The 25,434-nt window shown below is 42.5% G+C and overlaps 1 protein-coding gene across 1 annotated transcript in view; it reads right to left on the bottom strand.

Moving 5' to 3' along the window:
- Positions 1–25,434, bottom strand: part of LOC126108833 (uncharacterized) — a 255,944-nt gene that overhangs the window by 88,626 nt on the left and 141,884 nt on the right. Inside the window, exons 14-16 of the mRNA XM_049914197.1 lie at positions 22,217–22,363; positions 16,416–16,535; positions 11,363–11,496 (exon numbers count right to left, since the gene is read on the bottom strand). Of these exons, the coding sequence (XP_049770154.1) occupies positions 11,363–11,496; positions 16,416–16,535; positions 22,217–22,363 (401 nt within the window). The remainder of the gene's footprint in view (positions 1–11,362; positions 11,497–16,415; positions 16,536–22,216; positions 22,364–25,434) is intronic.

Genomic DNA, 25,434 nt, shown 5'->3' on the forward strand with positions numbered 1-25,434 from the left:
TGCTGCAAGCGTGCAGTCCGAGCCTCGGCCGGTCTCGGCTCTGCTAACTTTCTCTCAGCTTTGGTCAGTTCTTCTTAAGAGCTATTCGGTAGAGTGCGACATTTCACTTAGCCATGCGACGTGACCCCGTTTCTCCCGACATTTTCTGGACGCCACAACTTTTTTTAGTTCAGCAGAATCGTAGTGGCAGTACCGTTTAACTTCCGCTATTTGCTTGTGGTACAAAGGAAGCTCAAAGGTCCTCCGGCAGTTTGCACAAAGAGAGGCAGTCAAGCCATCTACTGTCACAAATCTTTCAAAACAAATGGGTATCGCAAGTATTTTTCAAAAAGAAGGGTTAGAATTATTAATATTCATTATGCAGTTGCACGATCGACAGGTACTGCAAATTTGCTACAGACCAGTACTTCAAAAACGTCCATAAAAATTAAGATGTTTACTTGTTGATGGAAGAACAAAAATTATAATGATCAACAGATGTGTATGAGATTCACGACTGTGTACATCAAGAAGTACTTTGTGTAAATTTGCTAGCATGGAGCACTTGCTGAAATTTGTGGCACAAATAGTAAATTTGTGGAGTTCACACATTTTTACACCATTAGTTACAACAGTTTTTGATGGAGCTGAATGGAGAGTACAAATAGATGTCGTGTCACTAGCGCTTCCCGTCAGGTAGACCGTTCGCCGGGTGCAAGTCTTTCGACTTGATGCCACTTTGGCGACTGGCGCGTCGATGGAGATGAAATGATGGTGATTAGGACAACACGACACCTAGTCTCTGCGCGGAGAAAATCTCCGACCTAGCAGGGAATCGAACCCGGGCCCTTAGGATTGACATCTGTCATGCTGACCACTCAGCTACCAGGGCCGGACAGGAGAGTACAGAAATGTCAGATATTACTGCAAAGTACGTCAGTTAACTCAAAGGGCACCTCTGGAGTGATTTTTAAATTTAAGACCTGCTGCTGTTTAATTTCTAAGTTAAAAATAAAAGCTGGAACAAGAACAAGAACATCTGGAATGGACTGTACACCTTTAATTTTAAGTGGACCTGACTACCCACAGCAAGATGCTGCAAGGTGGGAAATAACTTATTTCCGATTTACTGGGAGTGCATTTAGAAAGAAAATCTCTCTGTGGAAGGGCCACCTTTTAAAAAAACATGGTCCATTTCCCTAAGCTAAATGGCTTTAAGGGAAACACAAATTTTGAAGAATTCATTATGCATTGAAAGACTTAGAAGAAGAGTTTTCTAAATTTTTTTGAGAACATAGCCAGTCTTACATCTGTTTTTTAGCTGTTTATTTAAGTTAAAAATCCCATTCTGCATGTGCAGCTTGAACTGACTGATCTGCGATGCAATTCCTATTTAAACATGAGTTCTTTCATGTTAAAATTGCCCAAGAATTCTACTGTTTACCTTGGGAAGAGTATCCACATCTTCATACTGACAAGGCGAAGGCCTCAGATACGGCCAACCGATTCGGCTCAAATTTGGCAGGTCACTTGTGTACAACCTGAAACGAAGGACTCTAAGATATTTTGGGTCAACACCCCCACAATTTTGAGAAAATTGCCCCTAAAGGTTATGATTAGCAATGGACTCAAAATTGGCAGGATCGATACATAATTGTAAATACAGCATTTTTCATCATCAGGTATGGGGTACGAACATGCGTACTTTTCCAGAAATCGAGGTAATAAACTTTTACAACTACCGCTTCTGTACCCACATGGTAAACGCTTTTCGCCGACAGCGCCGATAGCGCAATGGCCAAGGTAACTGGCTAGGAATTGGAAAACTTGGGTTCGAATCTCGAAGAAACGTAGTGGATGTTATTCTTTTCGTTTGTATTTTTCCATATCTCAATTGATAGGGATAGGAGGGTTAATAAGGTAAGTAAATCAATAAGGAATGATAATAATACTTACCTTATTCACCCTCCTATCCCTATTAATTGAGATATGGAAAAATACAAACGAAAAGAACATCATCCGCTAGGTTTCTTCGAGATTCGAACCCGGGTTCTCCAAGTCCCAGCCAGTTACCTTTGCTGTTGCGCTATCGGCGAAAAGCGTTTACCATGTGGGTACAGAAGTGGCAGTTGTAAGTTTCTTACCTCGATTTCTGGAAAAGTATGCATTTTCGTACCCCCATACCTGATGATGAAAAATGCTCTATTTACAATTATGTATCTATCCCGCCAATTTTGAGTCGATTGCTCATTATAACCTTTAGGGGCGATTTTCTCAAAATTGCGGGGGTGTTGACCCAAAATATCTTAGATTCCTTCGTTTTAGGTTGTACACAAGCGACCTGCCAAATCTGAGCCGAATCAGTTGGCCGTGTCTGAGGCCTTCCCCGTGTGAGACTGCAAATGTGATACAATGTTCTGATCGGCACGTGTGTGTGAAGGGCTCGTTTTGATTACGAAACTAATGAAGTCATTACTGCACGGCGCCCTGAGTGGCAAAAATCTATGAATTTATCTGCATCTGCCCGTACACCAATACTATGTGCCCGATATAAATTTTATAGTCTTCAGTGCACCATACATAATTACATAATAGTGAAAATTTATTTTGTGTACAATATTTTTTTGTTAAATACAAAACTAGGCAGCACACACCCCATTTGACATTTCTTGCGCGACTGCATTGCCACCTAATGTGGTGTGATCAGACTTCCCCTCTTCCCCCTTCAACTGGTCAGACAGCGAGGTGCGGTAATGGGGGACGCGTGGAGTCAGGTGCCATTGCTCTGCACGTTTGCAGAATTCTTACCCACCCTGACCTATGACTTTTTTGTAACAGAGCTAGGGTACAAACTGTTATACCCGCTGGAGATGAATTAATTTTTGGACGTCTCAGTTTCTGGCTCGAGATTACATTCAATAAAATTGTACCATCTTTTCTACAACGTTCTGCATCAGTAATCTGCTGAAATGTCAGTATAATGTACTTATTTCTGTCTCAATGAAGGACATACTTCTTACGATGAACTGACTGTTGCACCAGGGATGCAACAGAAATGAGACCGTATGATGAATTACAGCACTTGTTGTGGATAAAGCTGACAAACTGCTCCGAATGTGTTTTGCTGCAGTTGGAGCTGTCCAAAACAATGCGGCAATAAAAGCACACTTACTTAATAAGTAATGAATAAATTACACACATGAGATAGCAAAACAAAGAAGTTGTCATACTAGGGAAAAAAAGGAGCTTTAGACATGTAAGAAATGGAGTTTTTAGACCTGCCGCATAGTACACCACATGAAGATGAAACTGATTTTCAGCTCTGCTAAATCTAAAAATGGCGACATGTCGACCGATGACAAATCTCGTTCTGTACATCCGTCAACTGCGTAGTTCATTCAGAGTTTGTTCCCAAGGTCATACTGTCAATCAAGCATTTTATTTTGAAGTTATAAGATGACTACACAACAGTGTTCGTCAAAAAAGACCCGATTTGTGGAGGATAGGTGACTGCTTCTTCCACCACACCAATGCACCTGCACACACAGCCGTCTCTGTTAAACAGTTTTTGGCTAAAAATGGCACGGTTCAGCTGCCCCACGAACGTTTTATTCACCTGACCTGGCTCCGTGTCACTTTTTCTTATTTCCATGCACGAAAAGGGACACGTAAGGACACCAATTTGACAACACTGAAGAAGTCATTTCTAAAGATGACTACAAAAAATGTTTCAAACACTAAAAGCGCCAGTGGGACAAATGTATTAGTTGTAATAGGGAGTATTTTGAAGGGGATAAGATTGTTTCATAGACAATTTGGAAAAAAATAGCTTTTAATTTCTTTTGGGTACCCCTCGTAGTTACAGAAATTCTGAAGAGAAGAAGAGTACAGAGATCAGTCTAGCATCACATTCATAAAAAATATTGTCATCATTGCTTTACTGAAGAATATAATTGAACGATACATAGAAATGATTTAGAAGAGGGCAATTTTGCTAATAGGAGAGGCAAGCTTTGCTAACAGGAGAAGTAGGGGCACTCCAGAAATAATTTTCGCACATCAATTAAAAACAGACAGCAAAGTTTGAATAAAAATGGACAGAACATTAGATTCACAGATTTGGAAAGATGTCTGATAGAGTGGAATGGAATAAAATATTTTCCAATTGTGTAGAAATCAACTTCTTACTATGATGGTTACAATATGACAAGAACAAATATTAAAATTAAGCTAACAGTGTGTGCAGCCAGGTGGGCATGCAATGTGGCTGAAAGGCCAACTTTGACACGAGAATAATTTTGGTATCTCAGAAACAGGATTAATAAAGAATTAAGATGTAAAAGAAATGTGTTAGCAAGGACTGCACGAACTACAATGATGTTCTATAAAAGTAAAATCTGCCTACCTTAAAAAATATAAACCTTACAACAACGAAAAGAATTCATTTCAATAAGAGCTGACTAATGGTGTGCTTCTGGGTGTGCAGCCGGTTTGTTGTTTCCATTTCATACACAATGTTTCAAGCACCAACCCAGCTGACTTCTTCAGGTGATGCAAATTGTACTGAGATGCTTAATAAAACGCTTTTGGCTGTCAAGAGAGTAATGCGCAATGCCTTCAATGACCATTGTCAAGTGATTTTTCACAAAACCCAAACAAATTCTAGTCGTATGTAAATGCTGTTTGTGGCACAAATGTTAGTGTCCTGCCCTGGTGAATGAGACAGGATCAGAAATTGAGAGTAGAAAAGCAAAAGCTGAAATGATTAACTCCTTTTTCAAATGCTGCTTTACAAAGAAAACACAGGAGTATCACCCCAGCGTAATCCTCGTATCTCTGAAAATATGACTGAAATTGGTATTAGTGTCAGTGGTGTTGAGGAACAGCTGAAATCATTAAAACTGAACAAAGCTCCAGGGCCCAATCAGATTGTATACTGAATCTGCCTCTGTTCTAACGATAATCTATCGTAGACCCCTCTAACAAAAAGTTGTGTCCAGTTCTCGGAAAAAGCCACAGTTCACACCCGTCCACAACAAAGGTAGTAGAAGTGATCCATAAAACTACTGCCCAATATCCTTGACACTGATTTGTTGTAAAATCTTGGAACATATTCAGAGATCAAACATAATGTGGTACCTCACACAGAATTTGGAAAACACTGATCGTGTGAAATCCAACTTGCACTTTTCTCTTATGGTGTACTGAAAGCTATGTTTCGAGGCAACCAGGTAGATGCAGTATTTCTCGATTTCCGAAAAGCATTTGACTCAGTACCGCACTTAACTTACACTTATTGTTAAAAGCACAATCGTATAGGGTATCAAGTGAAATTAGTGACTAGATTGTAGCATTTTGGTAGGGCCGAGACAGTATGTTATCTTGGATGGAGCTCCATCATCAGATGTAGAAGTAACTTCTGGTGTGCCGCAGAGAAGTGTGTAGGGACCCTTGTTGTTCATGTCGTATATTAATGACCTTACAGACAATATTAATAGTAACCTCAGGTTTCTTGCAGATGAAGCAATTATCTGTAATGAAGTACCGTCTGAAAGAAGCTGCATAACCTTTCAGTCAGATCTTCATAACACTTCAGTGTGGTTCAGAGATTGGCAACTTGCTTTAAACGTTCAGAAATGTAAAATTGTGCACTTCACAAAATGGAAAAATGTAGTATCCTATGACTAATAATAACAATGAGTCACTGTACAAATCTGCCAACTCAGGCAAATCCTGGGTGCAGGGATATGAAATGGAATGATCACATAGGCACAGTTTTGGGAAAAGCAGGCGAGTACACCGTTCTCTTTTTACATATTTTTACGTGCTTTGAACAGGAGTGACTTATTTTCAGTTATCTCAGAAGTTACTAGGTTATTTTTGTAATTTTCTTGTGTGTTTGAGTGCTTACTAAACACAACCTTTTATTTGAGTAACAGTGTAGCGTACAGTACCGCCATTTTTATCGACCCTCGTATCATACAGGCTCTTGTTTTGTTTGGTTAGAACAGCTCACTGTTGGTTAGTCCATCAGCGAGAGCAGCACCGCGAGTTCCTGCTACTAATAAGGTGAGTACACCGTTCGCTTGTTACATATTTTTACGAACTTCAAATAGGAGCGACTGCAGTAATGGATAGGAACTGTGATTGCTGTGTACAGATGCAAGCCGAGTTGGCGGCCCTTCGCTCACAGCTCCAGGCTGCTTCGGCTTCCGTCACATAATTTGAAGCTGCTGCCGAGGGGCGTCACTGTGTTGGATCGAATGTGGGGATGCGAGGGACGTCGTGCACGTCCCGCGTGTCCTCCAATCGGTCCACTGCTGTGGCCGCCCCGGGTGCTGCCTGCACTGAGGTTGACCCCTCACCCGTGTTCGAGTGGGAGATCATTCCAAAGTCTGGCAGGCAGCGAAAAACTTTCCGAGGGGCCGATCGTAGGGCCTCCCCGGTTCGTTTGACGAACAAGTTTCGGGTGTTATCTGTGGCTGACGATGTCTCTGAGCTGGATGCAGTCGTCCACCTTGTTCCAGAGGAAGCTTCTCGGCCCGCGAGGTCTGGGCATTCGCAGAGGGTGGATTTGCTGGTAGTTGGGAGCTCCAACGTTAGACACGTAATGGGGCTCCTTAGGAACATGGCTGCCAAGGAGGGGAAGGAAGCCAGTGTGCACTCCGTGTGTGCATTCCGGGGGAAGTCATTCCGGATGTGGAAAGGGTGCTTCCGGATGCCATGAAGAGTACAGGGTGCAGCCAACTGCAGGTGGTGGCTCATGTCGGTACCAATGACGTGTGTCACTTTGGATCGGAGCAGATTCTGTCTGGTTTCGGGCAGCTAGCGGAAACAGTAAAGACTGCCAGTCTTGCTTCCGAGATTAAGGCGGTGCTCACTGTCTGCAGCATCATCAACAGAACCGACTGTGGTCCTTTTGTGCAGAGCCGAGTGGAGGGTCTGAATCAGAGGCTCAGATTTGGTGCCGATTCCTTGAGCTGCGCCATTGGGTGGTGGGTTTCCGGATTCCGCTTAATAGGTCAGGAGTCCACTACACACAGGAGGCGGCTACATGGGTAGCGGGGGCTGTGTGGAAGGGACTGGGAGGTTTGTTAAGTTAGAGGGTCTCAGGGAACCACAGAAGGAACGTCCATCTAGAAGTGGGCAGGTAAAACACAGTAAGGTAGTTGTAGAAACGACTAGTATTGTAGTTGTAAATTGTCGTAGCTGTGTTGGGAAAGAACCAGAGCTCCAAGCACTAAAACAAAGCACTGAAGCTCAAATAGTTGTAGGTACAGAGAGCTGGCTAAAGCCGAAATAAGTTCAGCCAAAATTTTTTCAAACGATCTAACAGTGTTCAGAAAGGATAGATTAAATACAGTTGGTGGTGGAGTGTTTATTGTTGTCAGAAGTAGTTTGCCTTGTAGCGAAATTGAAGTAGAATAGTCGGTGGTGACTTTAATTTACCCTCGATATGCTGGAAAAATTATATGTTTAAAGCCATCAGCAGGCATAAAAGTCATCCGAAATTGTACTGAATGCTTTCTCAGGAAATTATTTTGAACAATTAGTCCACGAGCCCACTCGAAGCGTAAATGGTTGCAAAAGCATACTTGACCTTTTAGCAACAAATAATCCTGGACAAATAGTGAGTATTGTGACGAATACAGGGATTAGGGACCACAAGGCAGTTGCTGCTATGCTGAGTACCATAACACCCACAACCATCAAAAAGAAACGCAAAGTACATCTGTTCAAAAAAGCTGATAAAAATGCTCTTAATGCCTTTTTAAGAGGCTGTATTCACTCCTTCCAATCTCATCATGTAAGTGTAGAAAAGTTGTGGAATGTTTCCAAAGAGATAGTATCGACAGCAATTGAGAGATATATACCACATAAATTAATAAGTGATAGTACTGATCCCCCACGGTACACAAAACGGGTCAGATCGCTGTTGCAGAAGCAGCGAAAAAAGCTTGCCAAATTTAAAAGAACACAAAATCCCCCAAGATTGGCAAAGTTTTACAGAAGTTTGAAATATGGCGTGCACTTCAATGTGAGATGCTTTTACTAATTTCCACAACAAAATTCTGTCTCAAAATCTGGCAGAAAACCCAAAGAGATTCTGGTCATACATACAGCCCACCAGTGGCAAGACGCAATCAATACCTTCACTGCGCGATAACGTTGAAGTCACTGATGACAGTGCCACTAAAGCAGAGTCATTAAACATGGCTTTCCGAAACTCCTTCACCAAAGATGATGAAGTAAATATTCCTGAATCCCAATCAAGAACAACCACCAAGATGAGAAACATAGAAGCAGATATCCTCGGAGTAACGAAGCAGCTTAAATCACTTAATAAAGAAAGTCAAGGTCCCAGTCCAGACTGTATACCAGTCAGGTTCCTCTCGGAGTATGCTGATAAAATAGCTCCATATTTAGCAATTATATACAACCACTCGCTCACAGAAAGATCCATACCTAAAAACTGGAAAATTGCTGACGTCACACCAATACCCAAAAAGGGAAGTAGGAGTAATCCGCTGAATTACAGGCCTATATTACTAACATCGATTTGCAGTAGGGTTTTGGAACATATACTGTATTCGAACATTATGAAGTACCTCGAAGAAAATGATTTATTGACACAGTCAGCACGGATTCAGAAAAATATCGTTCTTGTGAAACACAACTAGCTCTTTATACTCGTGCAGTAATCAGTGCTTTAGACAGGGGATGTCAAATTGATTACATATTTTTAGATTTCCAAAAGGCTTTTGACACCGTTTCTCACAAGCGTCTTCTAACCAAACTGCGTGCCTACGGAGTATCCCCTCAGTTGTGGGACTGGATCCGTGATTCCCTGTCAGAAAGGTCACAGTTCGTAGTTATAGACAGAAAGTCATCAAGTAAAACAGAAGTAATATCCAGCGTTCCCCAAGGAAGTGTTATAGGCCCTACATTGTTCCTGATCCATATTAACGACATACGAGACAATCGGAGTAGTCATCTTGGATTGTTCGCAGACGATGCTGTCATTTACTGTCTTGTGAAGTCATCAAATGATCAAAACAACTTGCAAAATGATTTAGATAAGATGCTGTCATTTACTGTCTTGTGAAGTCATCAAATGATCAAAACAACTTGCAAAATGATTTAGATAAGATATCTGTATGGTGCAAAAAGTGGCAATTGACCCTGAATAAGAAAAAGTGTGAAGTTATTCACATGAGTACTAAAAGAAATCCGCTAAATTTCGAATACGCGATAAGTCACAGAAATCTGCAGGCTGTAAATTCAACTAAATACTTAGGGATTACAATGGCAAATACACTAAATTGGAATGATCAGATAGATAATGTTGTCAGCAGAGCGGTTCATTGGCAGAACTCTTACAAGGTGCAACAGGTCTGCTAAAGAGACAGCTTACACCACGCTTGTCCGCCCTATTCTGGGGTACTGCTGTGCGGTGTGGGATCCGCGTCAGGCGGGACTGACGGATGACATCGAAGAAGTACAAAGAAGGGCAGCTCGTTTTGTATTATCGCAAAATAGGGGAGATAGTGTCACAGACATGATACGTGAATTGGAGTAGCAATCATTAAAACAAAGGCGTTTTTCGTTGCAACGGGACCTTCTCGTGAAATTTCAATCACCAATTTTCTCCTCAGATTGTGAAAACATTTTGTTGGCACCCACCTACATAGGGAGAAATGATCATCATGATAAAATAAGAGAAACAGGGCACGTACAGAAAAATTTAAGCGTTCGTTTTTCCTGCGTGTCATTCGAGAGTGGAACGGTAGAGAGACAGCTTGAGGGTGGTTCACTGAACCCTCTGCCAGGCACTTTATTGTGAATAGCAGAGTAATCACGTAGATGTAGATGTAGGTGGTAGGCTTCGGTTTATTGGTAGAATACTAGGGAAGTGCAAGTAGTTTACAAAGGAGATTGCTTACAAATCAATTTGTGCGACTGGTTCTAGAATATTGCTCAAGTGTGTGGGACACGTACCAGATAGAACTAACAGGGGATACTGAATGTATACAGAGAAGGGCAGCACAAATGGGCACAGGTTTGTTTAGCCCGTGGCAGAGTGTCACAGATATACTGAAGGAACTGAACTGGAAGACTCTGATGATAGACGTAAACTATCCCGAGAAAGTCTATTACCAAAGTTCAATAACCAGCTTTAAATGATTATTCGATGAATATACTACACCCCCCCCCCCTCCCACCCCCTACATATTGTTCACACAGGGATTGTAAGGATAAGATTAGAATAATCACTTCACACACAAAGGAATTCAATCATTCTTCCCACACTCCAAACGTGGATGGAACAGGAAGAAGCCCTAATAACTAATACAATGGGATGTACTGTCCGTTATGTACCTCACGGTGGCTTGCAGAGTATTGATGTAAATGTGGATGTTCCATGTACTCAGTCTCTTAACTATTGTCGGTTCCATGCCACTGTTTACAACTGATTTTGAGTTTGATTCCCAACCACAACTATTCAGTTCTCGCATTGATAAGTCTACAGGACAGGCACATTCTCCGAGCATTTTCCACTTCTGGTGGATATGAAGGCTGATGAGAGTTTTCAATTTCACCAGGGCTCCATGTCCAGCAACGAATTTATTACAATCTCGCCAGGCATAATGTCACCTGGTGCTGAGAAACTCTGAGAGATTGTGCTTTACACAGAAATCAGAGTGGGCTATGAAGAACAAAAGAATATCGAAGGGCCTAGTGGGCAGCAGGAGTCACACTAGGTTACGAACATCGGCGCAACGATGACAACAGTTCTCCGTCTGTTCGGAGTCTAGGCGGCGAGAATGTACAAATGACAGTGTGCAGTCCCCGAAGACGACGCGGTGGAAGGTCGAAATACTGCGATAAAATGGATATGACAAACTGGCAGAATATCTGGAAACACACTATTAGTCAGCTGTGCTGAGAAAACCCGAGACACCACACGGAAAGCTACAGCCGCAGAATGACAGTGTCCACAGGTGGAACTTCGAGAATGGAGAGGACAGGAATGAAAAGGTTACACTTTTTTCAAATTCAGTGGTACAAGAGACTGTTTATCAGGTGGGATTGCAAAGTAAGGAATGAGAACAAGTTACAGTGAGTAAATGAGAAAAGATGTCTAATAAAAAGAAATTAATTACAAATTTAGAAAAATTTAGTTGTGAGGCACACATTAGGACACGAGCCACCGTCGTCAATATAGGAGGCGGCAGTTATGCAACAACAAAGGGGTAACAGAGAGAAGCGACAGGAGCAGGCGGCCGCATTCAACGTACTTTAAAAGTCGACAGTAACTTTAAGGGTGGACAATAGAAATGACAAAACAAAAACTAAGAGAAATAATAGAAGAGAGACTCACTGTAGTTGGAGTCTTCACCTGCAGACGCATCAGCCGGGTCGCCCTCGGGCTTCACTCCCTTCGACTCGGAAGAGATCATTTCGTTCGTGTGCGTGTGAATCGTGTGCCACTTGTGAGCGCTCAGGTTTTCGAACCTGCAACAGACCCGGCGAGTACTGTTATTTACAATTCATTTATTTAATTTGCCTGAAACTGTCAAATTTATGTCTCCTGCAAAATGTAAGAAATAGTATCAATACAATAATAACAGTTGAAAATAAAAGGAACGTGAAACAACTTGTGTTATGACTGCTTTACACAATTATTACACTATAGTATCTATGCTCCAGCTTCAAACTTATTCAAAACACAGGCAATACCATATAATAATCCAGACTTCCGACTTAACATTGTTTGAAGAATATAAAAAGTTTTCATACACAGACTTGGTTCACTGCCTTAGTGAAATACAGAGACTACCTTTTTCTCCAAGTTATAGAAAGTTTCACATTATTTGAATGTGGATTGTCCAGTTTTCAGATGATCCATGCACAATTTGCCAACCTTTTAGAAAACTGGAAAGCTTACATTATTATCTTGTAATTAGATGGAATATTTTCATTAGAAATTCGCTGTTATGTATGTGACTCATGTTGAACTGCCAGCGCACAATACAGGCCGTAGTTCCAATTTAGAGACCCTTTTTTTTCCATTTGCCGTTTCACTGTTGAAATTCTATCCTTGAAGGTTGTCTGTGGCCAATTTGCAACTTACTCAACACCGAGTAAGAAAATTATGTACGTTTTCCTGTGGGATGGTTCCTACAGTGACAGGAATCTGACAAGACCAGAAATGACTTGTGAACTTGTCGAGACTGGCCAATCGGGGGAGGGCAGAGGTGAGAACCGCAGGCGACCGGTAACACACGGGTGCACGGTGGTGTGGGCGGCCACTGTCGAGGCCCGTGGCTTCTGGTGGGCTTTCAAACTCACTGGGTCGGAATATCAGAGTTTGTTTCAGAATTACTGCTCTGTACTGACGACTAATGACGGCACAGTGTTACAGGTCGCTAGGGGGAATGCACCATCGCTCATATTTTTCTAGCCGTCGAAACAACTTATTAATGATGTAGCTTCTAAAATGGAGCACTGACAAAGAGTGATAACCTGTATCACATTTCTTGTTGTTGCTGAAGTTACTGACAGTTTACACGTGCTAGGAAGACAACGCACTATCACTAATGTATTGTTCTAATGATTGAGAACAAATTAAGTCCATTGCAACCAGTGGCTGTACAGGTACGAGCAGCCCACAGTGGCTCGCCTTCACGCATTCATTTTGATATATTTTGTGACTAAAGCCCTTCTGGCCTGTTAATTATTTTGTAGGTGATATGTAAGCACTGGCTCTGTCTTTTATTGTTAGTCAGTACTTACACTTTTTTTATAAGAACTGTATTTTCCTATAAATTTGTGACTATGTTATAGGCCATTTTAATTGTTTTAATTCTGATGAAGGCACTCTTAGAAGTGTTGAAACCTGGACAATAAGACTAAAAATAATAGTGACTGAGGGCTCATTTGTTTCAATTTTAACAAATTAATAAGTTAGAAAAGGAAGAATCTGCAACAAACTCTATCACGTCTGTGGAATAAGCGTACAAACAGAGATCGCGGAACCCTTCACGATGTACACACGTGCACTAGAAAAAGTGTGTGTGTGTCATCACGTATCCTGTAAATTTGCTTGACAATACCAATGTTTTAGCACTCACAAATATGTGAACAGGGACTAGTAAAAATGTGAATGAAACCCAAAACTAAGAAAAATGGGGCTAATATTTCTTGAAAGTGAACTAGATGAATGTGATACACAATGTAATGTGTTTTTAAGTGTAACTGTGAAAATAAAGGTGTGTCCAAATGTGACACACAGTAAATTTTGCAAGTGCAGTATGTTTCCATTTCTAGTAAAAATGTGTAATTTTGATTATTACTGTCTTTTGGTTATCTATGAAGTCTTGGATCCATTTTAACTCAGATAACATGAAGGTAGATGTATATATTTCAGCCTCAGGTGTGTTAACTGTGTTACATATAAACAGTCTACGATATACACTTTTTTTAAGTACGTTCTAATATTATGATTGTGTACATTGTACCATATCTGCTTCATTCCTTAGGTAACAAGAAATGCATTTATTTTAAACAGACATAAAGAATATATTGTTAAAAATTTAAGTCGTACAAGAACACTGCATTAAGAGTTATTTATAGCCTATCTGTGACACATCACAAAGATTTAGTTTGTGCTGAAATCTACAGCAAAAACAGCTCACAGAACAAACTGAAGTTCAGAACAAATACAATTTTCATTTCAGATTCTTCGCCAAAATACGAGCAACTGTTTAATAGAAGACCAGTTCTGAACTGTAAAGAGATGCAGTGATGATAAACTGTTGAGGTTATCTTCATTCCCAAGACTAGTTAGGTGCCGTTATAGCTATCTATGTTCACTTTAATATGTTTGCTGTAGTGAAACCTTAATCTCTCTCTAAAATTTTTACTTCCTGCACTTCACACCATTACCAAATTAACTATCTCTTGACATATTAGAATGAATCTTGTCAACTAATCCCTTTTTTTAGTCGAGTTGTACCATTAATTACTTTCTTCCCTCGTTATATTCAGTACCTCCTTATTAGTCATATGATGTGCCTATATTATTTTCAGCGTTCATCAGTAACACAACATTCCAAAAGCTTTTTCTTTCTTTGCGTATGAACTTTTTAAATCCACATTTCACTTCCATGAAATATCTACTGCAGACAGATACCTTCTGACAAAGACTGCCTAACATTTAAATTATTTTTTATTTAAATAAATTTCTTTTATTAGAATTGCCCTTCTTGCTATTGCCAGTCTGCATCTTACAATCTCTCTATTCCAATCATCATCAGTTATTTTGCTAGCCAAATAGCAGACTTCGACTATTGTCTTTATAAATTCAATTGCCTTAGAATCGGCTGACCTAATTTTACTTCAATCTATTATGCTTGTTTCAATTTTGTCAATGTTTTCACCAGTCTCTGGCAGAGTTACAGTCTTATAGCCTATAGGTAACACTCAAAGTTTTCATTTCATCTTACTGAGGTTTTAATTGCTTTTCAGATTTTCTCCTCAGTTTGCTTCACTGCTTGCTAAATGTACAGATTGATTAACATAAGACACATGCAACAAACCTGTCTCATTAGCTTTTTCGCTACTGCATCCCTAAGAGTTTCTGGCAGTAAAATAGAACACTGATGATATTTATGTTTATTCAATAATATTTTGTGGAACAATGAGTTTTTGGAGACAGACTAATCTATTAGACAGACAGTGGTCTAGGTTCGATTGAAAGTTGATTAAATTGCTTACGAGTTGATGGAGCCAACAAATGTGATCTTTATAAGAAGCTATCATACTATGCGTACCCCGCAAACTAAATTCTGCCACACAATAGTTTGACAACACAGTGATGTCTTGTCCTGTGCCTTGACTGACAAAAGCAAAAGCAAGCAAACACCGCACTGGATAACAAACCTGTGAAGCTGAAGGAAAAGGTGCAGTTTCGATGTAATGACGTATTAAACACTTACTGAGGTTCGGTCCGTTTCATATGCTGCAGGTAAGATTACCAGTTTTAACTTACTGAAACAATATACATGGTCTATGTATTGCAGCAAAAGGAAAATTGAATGAGGCAAACTTCAAAACTACAAGGAGACAAATATCTTGTAAGGGAAAATTTCAAATCCTACCAACAGTAACATTTAAAATTAGGAAAAAATAATATATAGCTTTCAGAACTGTTCCTTCCAGAAAGGGGCACCAGGTTGAGGAATGCTGCAAAAGAGGAGTTCTTCAGCTTCCTCCCCTCTCATCCCTACAACAGGGTGTCTGAGTGACCTGCACCTACTTTATGACCCTCCTCAACCTCTCCCTCGATCCTCCCAGAAATACTAACAGTTTAAACAAGCAAGCTACACAGGGTCAACTCAACCTCCACTGACAAAATTTCAGTTGTTCAGGGATACTTTCCGAGTATTTTGGTATGAGGACCAGTCGTCTCCGGTGGCTTGTTACAGAGTAATACCGCGAGTACGACTTATTCGCCTTGTTACGCGAGGTACCTTCATTTCTGCATCAAAATGTACAACACAGAACAGATGTTAATGCTACATCCCTCAGATTCGTGCAACAGCGGTACGATGCGACTGCCCTCACTGTGCGGACAACTCGGCACGACTCCGTCACGCCGTTCCTCCACTGTGTTCGGTGAACCCGTACGTGATGTGCAGATCTACCAATTCACCACCGACACGCCTATATGTACTGCTGTGTATCACTATTAATGTGTAACTAACATTGCCGAAAAAACGGACCTGAGATAGGACTGACCAGTACTGAGTCCTATCCTAGCTTGAGGACAAAGAGTAGACCGAGTGTTACTATTTTGAATGAATGAATGAAAAACTGTGTGTCCAAACAGACACACGACGCATATCATCGATTGGGTTGGGTTTATTTTCGGGGAGGAGACCAAGCAGCGAGGTCATCGGTCTCGTCAGATTACGGAAGGACGGGGAAGGAAGTTGGCCGTGCTCTTTTCATAGGAACCATCCTGTCATTTGCCTGAAGAGATTTAGGGTAATCACGAAAAACCTAAATCAGGGTGGCCAGACACGGGATTGAACCGTCGTCCTCCCAAATGTGAGTCCAGTGTGCTAACCACTGCACCACCTCGCTGAGTCATATCGTTGAAATTTGAACTATCTTGCTGGTATATTCTGTGCAATATAGGTGCAAAGGTAAATCAGGGTAAGGAATCAAACTAATAGCAATTATACCGTAGCAAGCCACCAGAGATCACGGCTCTCTTGCGGCAAAACAGTAAAATAACATCCCCGAACCACATCCGGTGGAGTTCGAGCTCACCTCGTAGTTTCGAGAGCTTCCAGATGCACACAACACCTAGGTATCCCACTCGTGACCCAAAAACGTGCGAGCCGACCGGCGGTTCGCGCACTCACCGGCACTCGCAGTAGAAGCAGGCGTAGCGCTGCGAGTCGGCCTTCCGCGGCTGGGTCTGTCCGGCAGGTCCCCGGTGGCTCGGCGTCGGCCAGTCGGGGCTGGAGAGGTGGGCAGAGCCACTGCAATCACAATTCCACTCACAGCTCTCTGCCGTACTTCACATTTACACAGAAACTACCAATACATCTGCAATAACCACAGTACTTATCCACTATGTCCTTTTTAAAAAAAATCCTCTCTTTTTACAACATACCAACTGACAAGGACTCTCATTTAAACAGAATTATTCACCTGTGAACCATTTCTTAGCGAATACTAGCACATTCTCATATGGGAAAACACATTCTTATTTAAACAAAACTATACGGTTCCTGAGGCCTTTTCAAGTCTCAAACATCTACGCTGTATATATGCAGTGCTGTTTTTCTAAAAAAAAGTTTGAGGGTACTCCGACATTGGATATAATGCAGCGAAAATTACTTATAACTGAAACACGGGATACCACCCGTCTGCTTTTAGCCATAATGTCATCAACATGTCGAACTACAAAAAAATGGTATCGGACTCTTCAGTTGAAATGCTGTTCATATGAAGCAGACGATACTGAGAAACACCCAAACATACATGAGAATGTGGTATCGAACACTTCAGTTTACATAACCTCAAATGAAGCATGGGATTCCCGTCAATCCCTAGTTTTCTGCTCATCTCTCACCTCCAACTTCAGTTGCAACGAAAGACAGGACACACACTAAAACTTCGCACAACCGACAAGAACGTAACAGCAAACGCAAACAAATAAAGAATTACAAAACAAAAACAGCAATGAATTTCGAAGGATGACGGTAGCGGGACCTTAGAGACATCTATCGGTAGCTCGGCGTTTGAGCGTACGCATATCCGTTTAGCACTACCATCGGCCACTACTAGGGGGCGAGGGCACTACACACTTGCCGAACTGGCTGCCAGCGATTCAGTTGTCCAGAACGGTTGCCGCAGCTTCGAAATGCTTGAAAGAGTCAATGACATCGCTTTTCCCACCATAAACTGCACTGGTACCGTTCGTGTTGCAATTATCAACACGAAAAAATGAAATAAAAAATTCACGTCTGTGAAATAAATCTTTGGCACTCTTCCAAGTTCTCAACATCGTAAAAAAATTACTTAGTCGACGAAAAAGTTTAGGGGTACGCATCCCCCAGCATTCCCCCAGAAAAACGGCACTGTATATATGCATGCTGAAGCGTCAAATGAAAACTTGTACCGAGGCCACAATCTGAATCCAGGTCTCCTGATCATGGGGCAGATGTGCTAACGACTACACCACGCCAGCACAGTGGCTCTGCGCAAGTGCATGGACTACCCAAGCACACACCCCTCTTCCGAACAAATTTCCAGTCATACCTCAGTCCACTTGGTATTCCTCCTAAACCTGAACAGCCTCGGTACAAATTTTCATTTCTTACTTCAGTTTGCATATACACAGGGCGGAGAAAAATTAAGTCACAAAATTTTAACCCCAGATAACCGATGCCAGTAGGAACCAAAATTACTGATGTCGTGTAGGTCGACAGCACGCCATTTTCAGACTACAGAAACTTGGCACCACGCACCCCAATTTGCCAGGCGATTGCCCCGTTGCCATTCGTGGGTCGACGGGCAGCGCTACGGTTGTCGGTTCACACTGTCCCGACGTGATACACAAACGTGTCGAGTAGGTTTTGCTGTTTGTCCCCGCCTCACGTCAGAGGCATTCACACGTAAGCTCTGCTTTGAAGCACAGACACGTCACCTGCGATTTAGTCATACAGTACGCATGGCGGCACAGTATTCGTTTGAAGAACGACGAGATACGGTTTTCGTTTACGGGCTACTCGACGGTAATATGCACGAAGCTCGACACTCGTACGAGGAACAGTACGCAGCAATACACCAATCACACCCGCAAACATTTACAACAATTCACCGGCAACTTGGTGAAACAGGCTCGTCAGCGGGATATTAAAGTGATGCCGGAAGACGTCAAACACGATGGGATGCTGCATTTGAAGAGAATGTTCTCGAGTGCTTCGAGGAAGCGTCTACAAGTACTCGAGCGGTTGGACACGACACGGGGGTAACTCGACAGTTAATCTAGGAGGCTTTGAGGATTGATGGTTACCGTCCATTTAGTTTCCACCATGTCGGAGACCTAAATCCTGTGGTGGACTGTGAACACAGGCCGGGGTTTTTCCGTGGGTTTCTGCGACACGTTGCACGAGATCCTGACTTCCCCGCCACTGTGTCATTTACCGGTAAGTGCACCTTCCACAGGGACGGGCTTTACCACACTGGAAGTGTTCGTTACTGGGCAAGGGGAAACCCTCACATCACGTACGTCCACGGACGCCAGGAAAGATTTTCGCTCAACGTTTGGGCAGGCACTGCGGTGTGCCCATCTTGTTGGGCCGGTACGTCTACCTCCTCGACTTACCGTTTCAAATTACCTTCACTTCTCGCGAGAAACTCTACCCGGCTTGCTGGAAGACATTCCCCAGACGTACGGCTACGCACGTGGTCGCAGCACGGTGCCGTGTGCGGATATTTGAACGAACTCTTCGACGGTGGGGTAATTGGCAGAAGTGCTGGCAGGACGAGGCCCCTGCGATCACCAGACCTTACGCTACTGGACTTTTTCCTTCTCCGAGGTTCTAGTTCACCCACCTGGACACGAAACGCATTCGACGTGCCACCAATCACACCAGTGCAATGCTAGGAATCTTTCAAAGAGTTCAGCAAAACACCATTTGACGTTACCGAGCTCGTGTCACGTCAGAGGGTCGCCAGTTCTGGCAAATGCTTTAAGTAAACAATGTCCTAGCTACGAAAAATGTCCTTTTCAGGGCCGACACAATTTGTAAAAGACTTTCTGTACACGAACTAACAGCTGTTGACGTGTTTGTTCCCAGTACGTCGTATCGTGAAAGTACAATGGACGTGTTGGGATCCCGGTGGATCGCCCCCAGGCCCCCCACAGTGGATGGCCGGCGCACTACCACAGAGCGTGCCTCCGATGCGTCACGATATCCAGCAGGCAAAGCACGCATAGTCCAGAGCATCTGGCAACAGGGCAATCCCATGGCGAATCGGAGCAAGTGGTGCCGAGTTTCCGTAGTTTAAAAATTGTGCGTTGTCGACCTTTATAACATTAGTAATTTTGGTTCCTACTGGCATCAGCTAACCGGGGTTAAATTTTCTCGACACAATTTCTCTCCACCCAGTATACGCTGATGAGCCAAAACATTGTCACCTCCTGCTTAACAGCTTATTTCTTCAGAACAAAATAATCACCGATTCTGCGTATCAGGGATCTGACAGTTTGTCGACAGGTTTGTGGAGGTATGCACAGGACGGGTAATTCACCTAAGTAACCAGCTGCTGATTTGCGTATGTTGTGACGGTGCCCAATAGCAACTGAGATGGGTTCCACCGGATTTACATCAGGTGAATTTAGTCGCCGAGACATCGACGTGGGTTCACTATAGGACTCCTTACACTACTGTAGCACAGTTCTGGCTCCATGACATGTACAATTAAACTGCTGACAGATGACACTGCTGTCGGGAAAGACACCGAGTACGAAGGAATGCAGGCGGTTCGAAGCTGTCAGCGTGTTCTCGATTACTACCACAGGTCCCGTGCAAACAGAGGAGAATGTGTCCCACAGAATGATACTGTTCCCGACAGCCTGCGACCGTGGCACGCTGCACACTTCGTGTCACCGTTCACCCAGATGGTGGCGCTTGCAAAGACAACCGGCAAGGAAAGAGAAGGAATTACCGATTTCAGCTGCATCGGACATTTTGCAGAATCAGCGGCGACGAGTGAAAATGTGTACTGGACCGGGATTCGAACCCGGAATCTCCTGCTTAATAGGCTGGTGCATTAACCACTGCACCATCCAGGACACAGTGTTACTGCAACTGTGCGGACAATCTCAATACGCCTCATGGCTGACCCACATTCCCACCGAGTGCCATGTTCATTTCCTCTGTGCTCGCTTCTCTGAGATTCCCGCAGGAATTCAGAAGTACTCATGCGTTCTCACTGAAAAAGGTGGGTCCACTGCCTATCTAGGTGAATCAATTATACGAATGTGTGGTGTCTGTTCTTTCGGACACCACACACTCGTATAAATTTTCATTTGTCGCTTCAGTCTGTATAATACATTCTTAATCGTCAAATAGTTCACTGTTTGTTTCAATTTCTTGTGCGAGCAGTTTTACACTAGTTCTGCCTAACAGACATGTTCGGCATTTGTTCTCTTCGAACAAAGGATTGTGGTGACAAAGTAACTTTTAATATAACTTGAGGTCTAGGTTAGAATGGCAGGTTGCAAGTTGGTGAAACCAGTGACTGACAGCATGAGAAAACTGTCAACTGTAGCCCCTTATTAGTTTTAGTAGTGAATTCAGTTGTAGATTATGTGCCATCAATTTTTTTTTAATCACTATGTGAATATTGTGATCTCTAGAATTGCTTGCACGTAATGAGCTTTCACTTAAATACTTTGCTGATGTCTATCGATATATGACTAAAAGTGGGATGCAGTGCACTCCAATAGAAGGAAAAGTAGGAGGCCGACTGAAGCCATAATTCTTAGAAGTGCAAGGGCTGACATACTGCCACTGAACTTGTGCAACCCACCTCGTCTTCAGTAACTTTTCTATTAAGTCGGGGTTACCGATCTTCGCATTACCGAATGCGACACACTATTTCCACTGAGGGGTGTCGTATGAATGTGAAAAAAAAAAAGTTTCATCCAGAGGCTAACGAAAACAGTTTTGTTAATGCAACACAATTATTGTTTCAACCAATTTCACTTGAAAAAAAAAATGCATAATTTGTTGTGGACACAACGATATACTCCCGCTTCAGTTCCTATACTTCCACGAAGCCTTGAAAATGGTTATGTAATGGCGGTGCGTTCCCAGCAGGGAGGGGTCACCGAGTTTCTTTTGGTGGAAAACCGGAGCACCGCAGATATTCGTAGGCCAAAAAATGGAAACAAACGTCTCCTTTCCCAAGACAATGCGGGGCCTCACCCAAGTCTGCACTCCAGAGAGGAGCTAAAAAAACTTTATTGGACTGTTCTTCCTCATCCTCCCTACAGCAAATATCTTGCACTTTCCAACTTCCACCTGATTAGTCCAATGAAGGATCCACTCAACAGCAAGCAGTACGCGTGACGTTATCGACGCAGCGAGGCTTCGGCTCCGACGCTGATCGGTGGAGTCGTACCGTGTGTGTATCACTCCGCGTAAGGTATAGTAAGGCCGTCACGCTGAAGGAGATTGTGATGAAAAATCGAGGTTTGTAGCCAAAAAGAGTGAGGAATAAAATGGTGTATTGGAATCCTTAATAAAAACAACCTGCTTTGAGAAAAAAAAATTGTGTTGGTTTACTTACTGAACATCCTCGTATACTTCACTACAAAATAGGATCATACTGTAAGGAGAAAAGTGGTATTATTATAGCCAAAATAGCCAACCGGAGTATAGAACTACTTCCTTTAGCTACGGATGAAACTTTTTTTCTGTAAATGCTCACACCGCATCTATTTGTGGCAATAGCATGCGAAAACTGGAGACACGAATATCTAGTAATAAATAGCAACTGTGACAAACATTTAACACTCTCGAAATAATTATTCAACAGATTTCATACAACAGTACACATCAATTTTAACATACAAATTTGCTAGAGTCGAATACACAGCCAGTTGTGTAGGCCCCAGAGTAGTGTGCACTGCTCCACCTACCCTCGGCCGAGTCCCCTCTCCGGCCAGTTGTCGAGGGCCCGGTCCAGCAGTCCTCCCAGAGCTGACGAAATGTGCGTCTTCAGCTCTATCGAATCGTCACCGCAGCCCGGCATCGCCGTCGACTCGGCGGAATCGTCTGTCGCCACACTGCAACACGGCCAGAATGACCCCCGTGTGAGGTGCTACGCAAAACTGAACTGTGAGGTAAACTAGACCCAGCAGAAGAAAGTACTGAGAAACAGAGAAAAGAGTAACAGAACTGAGAATGATAAAAAACAGCAGACAGCAGAGAAACAGAGAAAAACCGTACACAGTTTTGTACACATACGACCGAAAAGCTGCTAGAGAGCTTTATTTTGGAGGCAACTAGTTGAACAGAAACTTCTCGGTGGTGTATTTAATAATGCCTCTCAGCAAAGCCGTGGAGCTCGGGAGTATACTTTATAAGCAAATTCTTCTCTGCGATTCATTAACGGTGTTGTTCTGAGTGTTCAGTGAGGTTGTCAATTCCATTTTAAGCAGAATATTTTGACAGCTTAGCCACAACTAGGAAACGCTGAGGGAATTTGTGTTCTGTGGAAAATAAGTGCGGGACTCGTGAAACAAATGAGCATCAAAGGACGTAGCAAGTGTCGTGAGTCGAAGTGCATTATAAATGGAGGCAATATTGCTGCAATACTCCGAAGTCCGATCACGGACCACACACCTAGTATGTGTAAGAACATAGCTCACTACTCCTGATGAAGAGGTGATTAGGATGCAAAAATACTGTCAACGGAAAACAGAATTGCTGACTCGATTGAACGACCAAAAGCACAAAAATTAACTATTTGGCAAATGTTGGACACAATGTAAAAATACCAGACGAAGAGAGACTATCCACTGTTTATTGAAGAAAACCATCCTGCTAGAAGAGTGAACTGGGCTTTTCATTAAAAAGTCACACAGAGATAAAATACTGACACCAACAAAAACAAGCGAAAAAAAAAATCTGGAGCATCGAAGAGAAACATTTACGGATGCAATAATGCACCTGAGGAAGAAATCAACAATAGTCCAAAGACCCCAGTGCCACACCAAAGTCAGCTACGTGCAGACCTCAGTCACGTCGCTGCAGTGTTCGACAACAAATGGGAGGTGTTCCTGAAGACGCGCCCCCTGTCTCAGCACCACAGCACACAGGCCACGCTCGCCCTGCCCCGGTTCCTGACTTCTGATGAAGCAGTCGACGTCACCTAGTTACAACACCAGTACCGTTCGAGTCTCGGGTGGAACTGTTACTTTATGACGAACTTGCACTACGAGAGAGAAGTTTATAATTCTGTGTATCAAGTGATGCTTCACTGGTCAAAGACACAGTGAAACCCCTGTTTTACATTTTCGTGTGGTCAAGGCTTAAAAAATGCAAAACTGAGGAAAATATCGAATTACACAAAATATGAGCAGAAACAAATCTAAGTGCCATATATGACTATAGATTGCAATCCTCTCCAATACTTTGTATAAAATCTGTCTAAATGAAGGAAATTAAATGTCCGATACAATGTTTATGCATTAATTTGCGATAATGAATTTCATCAGTTCTTAAAAAATCCCAGATGTGTAACAGCAAGTAAAAACTCATCAAAAAGCTGAAACTGATATCCGGGTACGAGGCAATCTAGCTGTTTTCTGACATGCTACAACCACATATTATACGTTCGAAACAAGTGTTTTTGACAGATCATCCTTTGTGCTCACCCAGAAAGAAGCAAAAATTGATGAAAATAGCAGCAGCCAATTGGTTAATAAATGCGGACATCTGCTTAATGACGTACTTCATCACCACTACTGTAATTGTTTAACGCTTTTCTTATGAGCCACACTTCACATGCTCACCACCGTTAAAGTGTTATTTTAGGCTTGATTACAGAAACAGAGACGTGAAAAAATGAGTGTACTTCCCCAATTGACATTGAAAGCTTATTAGAAGTCAGCTCAGTGAATTTCTATACAGTGTGTAAAATGTAAATTTGAAAGAAAGCTCAGGTGCTACACTTTCACTCCATTCGCTGTCACTGTTGCCAATCTTTACGACCTACAGTGCATAATGCATGTGGTGCAAAGCACAGGGTGTACATCAAGTCTAGGAACACTTTTAATTATTTGTTGCACAAGAACCAAACACTATACAGATAAAATACATATGCCATTTTGAAGAGAAACCCTGAAAGTTTTTTTCATGTATACTGCCAGAGTGTAGTTTGTTAATTTGCCATAGTCAGTGCTAGTCGCAAACATGGCGAGTTCAGGTACGGAGCAAGCTTTCTGTGTGTCGGAGTTCGACAGAAACAAGAGTGCTACAGCTGTTCAATGGATGTTTAGAACCAAGACTTGTACCCATGGTCTAGGGGTAGCGTCTTTGATTCATAATCAAAACGTCTTTGTTCCCGGGTTCGATCCCCGCCACTGCCTAAATTTTGATAAATAATCAGCATTCGAGGCCGAAGACTTCCGGCATAAGAAGTCAGCCTCATTCTGCCAATGGCCTTGTCAAAGAGGGCGGAGGAGCGGATAGAGGTTTAGGGCACTCTCTTGTCCTAGGGGTGGGAAATTGCCCCTAAAGGCGGAAGAATCAGCAATGATCAACGACATGAGGATGCAGGAGGCAATGAAAACCACTGCATTAAAGACACGTAACGTGTATACACAGGACATGTGGCCTGTAATTGAAGAAGTGTCATGACGATCTATCCATTGGCAAAAGATTCCGGAATAGTCCGCCATTCGGATCTCCGGGAGGGGGCTGCCAAGGGGGAGGTTACCATGAGAAAAAGATTGAATAATCTACGAAAGGATAACGTTCTACGAGTCGGGGCGTGGAATGTCAGAAGCTTGAACGTGGTAGGGAAACTAGAAAATCTGAAAAGGGAAATGCAAAGGCTCAATCTAGATATAGTAGGGGTCAGTGAAGTGATGTGAAAGGAAGACAAGGATTTCTGGTCAGATGAGTATCGGGTAATGTCAACAGCAGCAGAAAATGGTATAACAGGTGTAGGATTCGTTATGAATAGGAAGGTAGGGCAGAGGGTGTGTTACTGTGAACAGTTCAGTGACCGGGTTGTTCTAATCAGAATCGACAGCAGACCAACACTGACAACAATAGTTCAGGTATACATGCCGACATCGCAAGCTGAAGATGAACAGATAGAGAAACTGTATGAGGATATTGAAAGGGT

The sequence above is a fragment of the Schistocerca cancellata genome, chromosome 11 (genome assembly GCF_023864275.1).
Source record: "Schistocerca cancellata isolate TAMUIC-IGC-003103 chromosome 11, iqSchCanc2.1, whole genome shotgun sequence".
Classification (NCBI taxonomy): domain Eukaryota; kingdom Metazoa; phylum Arthropoda; class Insecta; order Orthoptera; family Acrididae; genus Schistocerca; species Schistocerca cancellata.